At 37.0% G+C, this 10,888-nt stretch overlaps 3 protein-coding genes across 3 annotated transcripts in view; 1 reads left to right on the top strand and 2 right to left on the bottom strand.

Moving 5' to 3' along the window:
- Window positions 1–3,034, top strand: part of LOC105156472 (nucleolar protein 14) — an 8,806-nt gene extending 5,772 nt beyond the window's left edge. The window contains 6 exon segments of the mRNA XM_011072608.2: window positions 1–150; window positions 475–576; window positions 719–858; window positions 1,205–1,477; window positions 1,697–2,028; window positions 2,209–3,034. The exon segment at window positions 1–150 is cut by the window's left edge and continues 10 nt beyond it. Coding sequence (XP_011070910.1) covers window positions 1–150; window positions 475–576; window positions 719–858; window positions 1,205–1,477; window positions 1,697–1,961 — 930 coding nt within the window. The 3' untranslated portion in view covers window positions 1,962–2,028; window positions 2,209–3,034.
- On the bottom strand, window positions 4,570–6,752 carry LOC105156471 (cytochrome P450 CYP749A22-like). The gene is made up of 5 exons (XM_011072607.2): window positions 6,419–6,752; window positions 6,067–6,290; window positions 5,748–5,980; window positions 5,309–5,669; window positions 4,570–5,229 (listed from the first exon to the last, which is right to left on the bottom strand). The coding sequence occupies exons 1-5, from the start codon at window positions 6,702–6,704 to the stop codon at window positions 4,801–4,803; spliced, it is 1,533 nt and encodes a 510-aa protein (XP_011070909.1). The 5' UTR covers window positions 6,705–6,752; the 3' UTR covers window positions 4,570–4,800.
- On the bottom strand, window positions 7,822–10,134 carry LOC105156470 (cytochrome P450 CYP749A22). Its single transcript, XM_011072606.2, has 5 exons — window positions 9,710–10,134; window positions 9,397–9,620; window positions 9,085–9,317; window positions 8,632–9,010; window positions 7,822–8,379 (listed from the first exon to the last, which is right to left on the bottom strand). The coding sequence occupies exons 1-5, from the start codon at window positions 9,987–9,989 to the stop codon at window positions 7,951–7,953; spliced, it is 1,545 nt and encodes a 514-aa protein (XP_011070908.1). The 5' UTR covers window positions 9,990–10,134; the 3' UTR covers window positions 7,822–7,950.

Raw genomic sequence — 10,888 nt, 5'->3', positions numbered from 1 at the left:
CTGTGGTCCATGATCTTCCCCTGTTCTGATTTCCGGCATGCTGTCATGACTCCTGCTATCTTGTTGATGTCCGAATACCTCATGCGCTGTCCTATAACTTCTGGTCGAGATATTGCAATTGGTTCCTTCTTGTGTTCTATGGTGCTCTCTGTGAGTATTAATTTGCTTGACTCTTTCATCCTTTGGATTACAAAATATACTTAGCAGGAGACTAACTTTATGTTGCATAATGGTCAATAATCACAGTACACTGCAAAATATTTCCAAAAATCATTGTTATTAGCATTTTAGGTGCCTATCTAGCATAAATTTTGGGATAATGGCTACCAATTGAAAAATTCTGGCAGTCTCTGCATAATTATTTTTTAAGTGCACACATTCCTTTCCTCATGCCTGCCACGCCTGTGTTGACTGCAATTATATATACTTGAACAACTCTTCTTGATCTGCTACTGACTAGGGGAACTGTTGCAGGTCAGTAGACAATCCCAAAAGTTCTGCCCTGAAGCAATTACATTCATACAAACCATGCTAATGGCAGCTCTAAATAATAAGAAAAGATGCGAAGCTTCTCAGGTTTTCTTTACTAATTGTCAACTCATTTATTGCAGAAGCAGTACCTTCGTATAAAATCAACTTAATGAGTGGCTTGCTTACATTGAAGGCGGCTCTCATGCTTTTGGATAAAGAAATGACTCATTGATTGTTATTATGACAGTTATATCATCTCATGGAATTGAAAACATTAAGACCATTACTCTCTATTCAAGGACACGTTGAGAAGATCAATTCTTTAAACTTTCTAATGTTAATGGACTTGCCGGATGACTCTCCTTATTTTGCCTCCAACATGTTCAGGTTAGTAGGATTTCTTTTTAGAATTCATAAACTTCTGTTGTTAGTCCAATATATGTTCGCATGGATATAGGTTGATCTTAGGTATTACGTACTTGATTTACTAAACTTGATGTTTCTTCTCATTGTCCTCATGGTGTATATGAGAAGCTGGTTATAATTGTCAGTGCAGTGTTGCAATATGTTTAATGATTCTTTTAACTATATGATTGTAACTAGCATTTTGAACTCTGCTCGTGGGATTTTTAAATCGATAATAGTTGTATTATAATTTAGGTGTAATACTTTAAGAAAGAATCGCATCAAAACTCTCCATCTGGATGATAAGCTAACGCTTTTTTACCTGCAGGTCCAGCATACTCTTTTCAATCATTGGAAATCTTAAAGGATTTGTCAGCATTTATGAGGGATTAAAATCTTTCCCTGAGATATTTTTGCCAATTTCTGAAATATTACATGGACTGGTAGAAGAAGATCAGATACCAGATGCATTGAAGGTCGAAATCAGAGATGTAGCCGGACGTATTGAGAGTAAATCTCAGGAACACAACTTGCTGCGTCAACCACTACGACTCCGTAAGCAAAAGATTATCAAGACAGCAGTTCCAAAGTTTGAAGAGAAGTATGTCTTTATTCAACTTCATTTTTTGTAGCATCTAAGGCCTACTCAGAATATAAGCCTGCTGATAGTGAGGAAGCCATAATCTATCTATGAGATTGCCTATTTGTCAACTGATATTCTCGTCCTACTGCTTATCTTTCATGGACTTAATGGCACACATGTTCTAGTTCGAAGATCTCTAGACATTATTACTTATTGATCTTTTTATTAATGTTGCAGCTTCGTCAAGGGAAGAGATTATGATCCAGATCGTGAGCGAGCTGAGATGAAAAAATTAAAGAAACGTCTGAAACAGGAAGCTAAAGGTGCTGTTCGCGAACTGCGGAAAGATAATCACTTCTTGTTGGAGGTAAAGGAAAGGGATAAGGCACGAATGGACGAAGAAAAGGCTGAGAAGTACGGGAAATATAGAGCTTTCCTCCAAGAACAGGAGCATGCATTCAAGTCTGGGCAACTGGGTAAAGGCAGGAAGAGAAGGAGATGAGGTTCTCTCTCTATTTTCACTTTCTTGGACACGTTTCTCCTGAAGAAATGCTTGCCCCTTGTTTCTGGTAAGTAATATATTTTTTTGTTTGATTGCCATTCAAGTCTTATGTTGCTAAGTAAAACAATGTACAAACTGTTTGATGACTAAATACCTTATTATTTACTTGCATATTCTTTGAAAATTTAATAAAAAGAAATCATGGATCAGTTTAATTCTCTTAGATTGATGATGGCTGTTTGTGCAGTGCTCCTATGGATGTGGAAACCCAATTATGTGTGTAGCACGAGGCAGAATGAATGATTATAGAGCTCAAGCCCACACCCAAGACCAAAGTCTTTCTTTTGAGCTAAGTAAAAATTACTATGTGAAAGTAGTGGAAAACAAAGGTGGTGGTGGGGCTATCGTTAAAGAGGAAGACCAACAGAGTCAAGCAAATGAAGGTGCCTTAAAGCAAACAAGATTCGTCCTACTTTGTCCCTTTCAGCTGTACGGATCCAATACATCATTTTTGTTGTACTATAGATATATCTTGTCCCAGTGTGAATGAAAAATCATATCAACCAACTTTTACCTTGCCTGCAAATGTACATTTCTTGATAAATGACGTAAGTTTTCACCAAGCAAGCCATGATCATCATCAACTGTTTTCCTCTTATTGCTCAATTTACTCAGTAGATCTAACATTAAAATTTGTTCGAGCTTGATTCTCTATTTGCATGTCGAAGGAAGGAAAATCTGACGAGCAGGGAAGCAGTAGTGATATGATAAACCAACTTTAAAACATTCATTAGGGCTCATTATATGAGCTCAGCTGCCGAAGCAGCATGACAGAAATCAACTTCATCAAGGAGAGTTGACGGCGAAGACCACACCGATAGGCACATACTGTTGCTGCAGACGATCATATGTAGTTATATAGAACTCTAACAATCTCATAGAAATTAATAATTAACACACAAAAGCATAGTAAATGCAACATCCTATAGTAGAAAGCCCGGCAAAGATCACACTTTTATTCGTCCTGCTAGTTTTCGTGCTTTTTACTTTTTGCCACGGAGATCGCGGAAGTAGCCTGAAGGATTCTCCACAAAATCCTTCCTGGGCATGTAGTAATCTCGCCCTGGAGCTTTCATCATCTTCTCCTGGCGTGGTGGTTCTGATTCGGGTTCGGAGCTTCCAAACCACTTGGATATGCCCCATGCCGCCAGGGCCGCCACTCCTGCCGCTGCACCAACCGCCACAGCGGTTGCAGTTGCTCCGGTATCCTTGTCTTTCTCCTCCATGTCTGGTGTGGACGAATGATTTCCTCCACCTGGGCGGGATCCCATTTTCAGTAGCTCAGTGCGATGAAGGTGGTTATCTTGTTTTGTGATATGAGAAGACATGGGGAATGAGAAGGATATTTATAGGGGTGATGAATTGCATTTTTAAGTTTTTAGTTATGAATCAAGTTGAGTAATTATGCTACTATTCGAATTTGTTCAACTTTAAGTATATATTTGAAATTAGTTCATTTGTCAACAGTAGCTAAATATCAAATTTTAATTAAATCAAATACAAATTAAACTTAATTTGTTCTAAACATATTTTATTATTTCTTGATAGATTTATTAAAATTAAACTTACATAAATTGAAATAAACATAGTACATTGGTAGAGATTCAGTTTTATTACCTTAACCATTAAGTTGGAACGTTATTGGTGAAATGGGTCTGGACTGGGAAAAGGTATTAAAGAAGTTGGATGCGGTTGATTTGTTTAAGGGTGTGGATTATTGGAGCTTGGACAATAATTGTGGTGGGTGGTGACTTTTGTTGACTACAATTTTCCACAAGAAAGACTCGTTGCTTTTTCCCAGGATTTGAACCATTAGTTGAGGAGATGAAATTTAGGACACAAATTCAATATATTATCATATTTTATATGAAAAGATTAAAGGATGAAATTTACTTGAAAGATCAAATATGAATCTTAAATTGTTATTGATGATATATGAACTATCAATTTATACAAATTAAAATCCAAAGATTCTTAACCAAGGGCAAAAATATCAATTTCTAATTAAAAATTAAAGAAAAAAGATAAACCAGTTGCCACAGGAGTTTGGACTTTTATCAATTTTGTTTTTTCACGGGCGTTTTCTCAAAATATTTTCCATATCATGGGTTAAATCACAATTAATCCTTGTATAGAACAATGGAAAATAAAATTGTATAAATAAAATAAATACCCACGCGTTTGATAGAATTAAACTCTATAAACTCATGTTTGAGGAATCCCAAGATTTTGGTTTTAAACGTTAGATAAAGACTTCATTGACACATTACACAAATTTAAGTCTTGATGTTATTTAAGTTTGTTAATTTCTGCTTACTTAAAGTTTTATGTAATTTGTATGAAACTTAGGGTCTTATTTGATAAATGATCTGTTGTCACTCAAGAAATTAAATATTCATTGTTTTTTGAACGGCAATTTAACAATTTGGGCTCACGATCTTTTATAAGAGGTCTTGAGTTCAAACTTGGTTGGGTGAGAGTATGTTGATCATTCGTAATTTTCTGAATAATCTTAATCTTCTAGGTGGAAAACAATATTGATTTAATCTTGGATTTAGGATACAACATGCAAATTACGAGCATAAGTTATTACATAACTGATGATTATACTTAATCGAAACTTGCTCTCAAATAGTAAGATTTAGGCCTCACAATTGTTAGTTCCCAGCCCGATTTCTTACATGAAAAGTAAGAAAGATTATGATAAAAAATTATTCTTATTGGATGTACAACATTATTCACACTCCCACAATACAATTCCAAGACGAATTAAGCCCCGTCAAATCTTCTGGAGAATGACCTGAACTCCATGTTGTGGACGAACCATGAAAACCTGAACCGGAGAGTGAATATAAGTTGGTGAAAGGATCAACCTGTAGCGCTGCAGAATCATCGAAAGTGCTATTTTTGCTTCCGTCATTGCAAAGTTTAATCCGACACAAGTTCTTGGTCCGAACCCGAATGGCAAAAATGCGACAGGATTATTGTTAGTCGCCTTGACAATGCCTTGTTCGAACCTTTCCGGTCTGAAAAGATGAACATCTTCTCCCCATATATTGGGATCATGATGCAGCGCCAATTGCGAAATGTACAGCTCTGTTTGAGGTGGTAGAGTTAACTTTCCGAGTTTAACTTCCTTCTCGACCTTTCTTTTGATGGCTGGCACTGGACAGTAAAGTCTCAGAGATTCTTCGATGATCATGGTCAACTTCATGAACAACAGAACAATCCATCAATCAAGTTGTATTAACTAAGAAAGACGAGAGAATTTCATGTTTTTTTCTTACAATTTTTAGCCTTGCTATGCCATCAGGATTAGGTTTGGATTGGCCAAACAATTCAATCACCTCGTTCCTTGCTTTATCTTGCCATTCTTGATGCACAGATAGAAGAAGAATAGTCCATGCGAGCGATGATGTTGATGTTTCATGTCCCGCGAAGTAGAATGTTTTGCATTCATCGGTTATGTCTTCCACTGAAATCCTCTTTCTTTCATCTGTGTCCTGATTAGCTTCCAAGAGCTTTCCAAGAAAATCAGTTCTAAATGTTTCTCCCGTTTCCCTTTTCGTTATTATCTGCACGACACAATCCCGTATGCCTTGCCCGAGTTTCTCTGACTCGATTTCGTCTTTGCTCCTCAAGAATAGACTGCAAAGGAATCAGAACTACTATGTCAAGTTGAAAAACAAGAAAATATTACAAGCCCCTCCCAGTATACAACTGTACCTAATCCCAGGAAACTTAATTTTGTGAGCATTTCTGGATACTATCAACGTTAACTTCATCAACATATCAAATATGTTCTTCCCTTCCATGTAACTGCTGCCTAAAGCTGTCCTGGAAATGATTTCTGATGTCAGTATTCTGAACTCTTCAAATACCTCAATTTCTTTGTCTTCATATTCCTTCCACTTCTCTAGCATTGTCTCCACACTTGTGATCATTGCAGGAATCATATTCTGCATTTAATAAAATCTCAAGAAATTAGTGAAAAATGTGGTTCCAAGTTGTCTTAAGTTTGAGTTAGCAGATGCCTTTATCCTACTTTCAGGCTCTCTGCATGGAAAACACTGTTGGCGAGTTTTCTCATCCTTGCCCATTTCTGGCCTTTTGATGACGAGAGCCCGTCTCCCAGTAGCTTCTTTGCGTACCCTTCAAGGTCGATTTTTGGGTAATTTTCATCTTTATTATTTAGAATTTCTTTAACAAGTTCTGCTTCAGTGACAACCAGTTGAGCTTGAGGACCATACCAGTTGAGGAAATTTGCACCTACAAAGAAAGAAAAAAGAAAACAGGAGTCCCATTATTCATTTAATTTTAGGCATGTCAATCACAACAGAAACATTGATATGATGCGAAAATGTCTGGTCTAATGTGTGAAAAATTTTCAGAATTACCATATAACTTTGCCCATGAATGTACATGAGGCAGAACTCTTGGGAATATATCATGTGATATCTCATCCATGGCTTTTCCCATAGTCTCTCTCTTCATGCTGATGATCTCCTTTGTGTTTCCATGGAGAAACCTGTATGAAGGGCCATTGATTCCTTGTGACCTCATCAGGTGTTGTACTCGGATTGGATTCAACCATACTTTCTTAATCAATCCAATCAGAGTTAGCAGGATGTAAATGAACAAAGAGCTAGCAAGAAGGATCACTATGCTTACAAGAATAGTCATCTTACTTCAACTGATTACCTAGTATAGAACAAATCTTATATTCAGTCATCTAAGGATGTATTTTATCACTTTGTTATTGTCCGAAAGATACCTTCTTGTCATCAAATCTCCATTATCTATTAAATTTAAGGGTTAACAGAAAGAAATCAGCAATAATTGTACTTAAGGAACTACCGAGTCTTTTGGCCTCATCAATTGATCCAAAGCTCTCACAGTCTCAGACAATCAAATTTTTGTGGTCCATGAGCTCTTCGAAAGTCTGACATCACGTTGAAAGTGATAACGGGCAAACCATGCATGTAGATCATATTATAGGATTCTTGAGCTGATATGACATATAACCAGTTCAAATGATATATCATTGAGAAGGATGATGTATTCTATTAAGAAACATACGATGTAACTCTAATTATTTTCAATGTGTGGTGGTACAGTATGATAAGATAAAGAAAACTGGAACTTTGTTTTTATTTAACAAAAAAAAAGAAGATTATTTGTCTGAGAATGGACTTAGAGGGAATATCCTTTGTTTCTTGTCCTTCAGTTACTATCAGAATTCAATAAAAAAATTGTTGCTGATCATAATAACGTTGAAGGGTCACCTGCAACCAATCTGCTTGTCCTTCATAAACGGGATAAAACAAGAAACCTGAAATCAAACTATCATCACTATTGTCCTTAGCAAATTTTATTACTCCTCTGGCATGAAATAGGGGAAAACAGGATATGATATTCTGGTTAAAAGTGCCGATGTATGGACATGGAAAATGACTAAATAGGATTAGATCGATTTATATATTTATGCAGACCTTCATGAATTGCCACCTGAATTCTACACCATTGACCAAGCCACATGCAGCTGATGTACATGTAGTCTGTATCATTGGACCATCTTGGAAATATCATGCTTAGAAGTCAAATAAGGTAAGCAATTCATACAGACTAACTTTCTAGTCACCTATCTTGAGCTTTAGTTTTCTTTTACTGACTTCAGAGTTGGAGGGTTTTGCATTGGGAAACACTGTCAACCCTGAGGAGTTCCGGTCGTTAGTTTATGACCCCTATCATATCCCGGATGTACAATTCATCAAAAACGTTTATCATGCATAATTCCATGAACTGTTCATCAAACATTCATAAATCTTTGCACACGATTCAGCTTACATTTAAGAAAAACAACAGAAACAACTTATTTTGCAGCCATCTAGGAAAACATATTCATGAAGTGAACATCAACGTTTTGGTCTTAGATTGTTTCAAGGATCACTTGAACTCCATGTTTGGGAGTGAGGATAAAAACATCAGCTGGATGGTGCGCATAATTAGGTGACAGAACAAACTTGTACTTCTGCAGAATCATTGAAAGTGCAACCTTGGCTTCATTGGTGGTGAAATTTAAGCCTACACAAGTTCGAGGTCCCAAACCAAAGGGCAGAAATGCTGCAGTGTTGTTGTTGGTAGCTTTAGCAACTCCTTCCGCAAATCTTTCCGGTCTGAAAAGATGAACATCTTTGCCCCAGATTTCAGGGTTATGGTGCAGTGCTAAAATAGAGATGTAAATGTTGATCTTGGGAGGTATACGAAGCTCCCCTATTTTTGCTTCCTTGGCAACTTTCCTTGTCACCGTAAGGACAGGAGGATATAGCCTCAGACACTCATTGATTACCATGTTGATCTACATGAAAATTACAAAGATATACATGTTATAACAACAACCCTTTTTAAGCGCACACTACAGTCATGTTTTACATTACAAATTCTTGCAAATGAGTTTGTGTTCGGATGGGGAATATGCAACGGAAAACGTGATTGCAGCAGATGCAGTGTACTTATTTCAAAATTCAGATGTTTCGTTAAATGTACTTAAAATTTAGAGGGTGTCGCTGTAATTATCTTAACACGATTTCAGGAAAGATAGTCAGCTTACTATTTTTAATCTTGCAATTCCATCAGAATCAGGGCTTTTCCTGCCGAAAGTTCTGTTCACCTCCTCCCTTGCCCTGTCTTGCCACTCTGTGTTTGTAGCTAGAAGTAGTACACACCACCCGAGCAAGTTTGTCGTTGTGAGGTGTCCCGCGCCATACATTGCCTTGATCTCGTCAATCATTTGGTCTGTTGTAATCCGTTTTTTCACATCAGATTCATGAGTCATTTCCACAAGTTGTCCAAGATAATCACTTCCAAAACTCTGAAATTCTCCATCCTTCACATTAATCTCCCTCTTCTTTACAATCTCGAGAATGGAACTTTTGATTCTTTGTTGGAGTTTCTTTGCTTCAACCTCGTCGTCTGATTTTAGTACCATGCTGACAAACACACAGAGAGAATCAGAAGATAAACTATTGAAAAATGAACCGCAGTAGGGGTACTTAAAATAAACCTGATGCCAGGAAATCTGACTTTATAGATATTTCTAACAGTTAATGCTGTCAGTTTGGCGACCATCTCAAAGGTATGTTTCCCATCCACGTATCTATTTCCAAAGGCTGTCCTGGAAATCACTTCAGTTGTCAGCAGCCCGAATTCCTTAAACACATCAATCTCCTTCCCTTCATAGTTTTTCCACCTTCCCAGCATTTCCTCGATGCTTGAACTCATTTTTGGAACCATCCTCTGCAACATGAAAATGAAATTTTCTTTAAGGATGCTCCACCGTGGACGACAATTAAACAGCCTAATCTGTAACACTCACTTTGAGACTCTCTGCATGGAAAGTGTGATTAGCCAGTTTCCGTATTTTCGCCCATTTTTCGCCCTCGTTTGTGATGAGAGCTTCACCAAGCAGCTTCTTTGCATAGCCATCCATGTCCATTTTCGGAAACGCGCCATCTCTGTTCATCAGTATCTCTTTGATGAGCTCCGGTTCCGTGACAAATAACTGGCACTCTGAACCGTGCCAATTAAGAAAATTCTTCCCTGAAATCGGTAAAACACAAGAAACACACTCTATATCTGATCATGACTTATAAAAACGTAGATTGAAATAACCTTAAACTTGTACTTACCGTAAGCCTTGGTCCATGCATAGACATGGGGCTGTATTCTTGGAAATATGTCATGTGAAATAGCCATAGGTTTTTCCATGGATTGGGTTCTCATGTAAGAGATTTCTTTGGTGTTCCCATGGGGGAACCTGTATGGTGGACCTCTGATTCCCTGTGAACTCATTTTAGCTTGTAGTTGAACAGGTCCCCACCATACCTTATGCAAGAATTTGATGAGTGTTTGGAGCAAGTAGAGAAGCATAGTAGAAAAGAAAAGCAAGATCAGTCTGTCCACAGCCATGAACTTCCTTTGTGAGTTTTGTGTATGTCAATGGCCGGAACAGACAGCCTTTTTATTCGGAACCCAAGACAAGAATGTCCGATACCAGCTTTGTCTTTAGGTACGGTGCCGCTTTGTTGAAACGCATGATAAGTTATTGATTGAATAAAAGTATTGCTTCGATATAAATTAGTATAATTTATTTACCGATATTAGTAAACATGCCATACACCATTTGGTAACACTCAGTTCGCTCAACTTGGCAATAAATAACTTGATTGGATGTGTTTTTTAAAATGGTTGGAGTTGAAAATAGAGGAAGATTAGTTGATGATAAATGTTCTGTTTTATATTAAATTAAGTAAATCCAAAAGAGTGAGGAGAATGATGTCGATTGTATAGAAACTCACACACCAGGTACGTATGTTGATTGGCAAGTTCATTGGCTAATTGCAAATGTAAAACTCAATTTTGTGTTATTCATAATAATCGGTGTGGGATTGAATCGTGATGTGGATATAGGGGCCACACCTGATTTGTCCACCAAAGTTTTTCTCCATCTCTTTACTCCAATCTTATTTGTAGGACAAGATAGATCGAGAGCACTAAATGAAGATGTTTTGGTGTATTTGATTTTTAGTCTCAGCACCAAATTTCAGCCATGAAATTTACATTTCATTGTTTGTATGTAAATTTTTGGAGATTTAGAGTGAAATTGTGGATTTTTCTACGTTAGGGTTTTTCCATATTACCCTTTTGTGATACTCAAAATGTTCAAATAGATCCTTACAATGAAAAAAGTACCACATAACCCCCTATATTTTAGAAAGACACTGTCCCATGGTATATTTAAACATGAATTTGATGTTGCAATGACAAAAATACTCTTTTTAAATCAACGGACTATATTTAATCTGATC

Source organism: Sesamum indicum, linkage group LG2, assembly GCF_000512975.1.
Source record: "Sesamum indicum cultivar Zhongzhi No. 13 linkage group LG2, S_indicum_v1.0, whole genome shotgun sequence".
Taxonomy (NCBI): domain Eukaryota; kingdom Viridiplantae; phylum Streptophyta; class Magnoliopsida; order Lamiales; family Pedaliaceae; genus Sesamum; species Sesamum indicum.
This window is presented reverse-complemented; position numbering and strand designations above follow the sequence as displayed.

Excerpts from the sequence above, each read along its gene's own strand:
- LOC105156470 (XM_011072606.2), bottom strand. The coding sequence starts at position 9,989 with ATGGCTGTGGACAGACTGATCTTGCTTTTCTTTTCTACTATGCTTCTC. Across the intron at positions 9,318-9,396 it reads TCCATGCAGAGAGTCTCAAA|AGGATGGTTCCAAAAATGAG; the intron begins GTGAGTGTTACA and ends TTCATGTTGCAG. Across the intron at positions 8,380-8,631 it reads GAATTGCAAGATTAAAAATA|ATCAACATGGTAATCAATGA; the intron begins GTAAGCTGACTA and ends ATTTTCATGTAG.
- LOC105156471 (XM_011072607.2), bottom strand. The coding sequence starts at position 6,704 with ATGACTATTCTTGTAAGCATAGTGATCCTTCTTGCTAGCTCTTTGTTC. Across the intron at positions 6,291-6,418 it reads TTCATGGGCAAAGTTATATG|GTGCAAATTTCCTCAACTGG; the intron begins GTAATTCTGAAA and ends CTTTCTTTGTAG. Across the intron at positions 5,670-5,747 it reads ATTAAGTTTCCTGGGATTAG|TCTATTCTTGAGGAGCAAAG; the intron begins GTACAGTTGTAT and ends ATTCCTTTGCAG.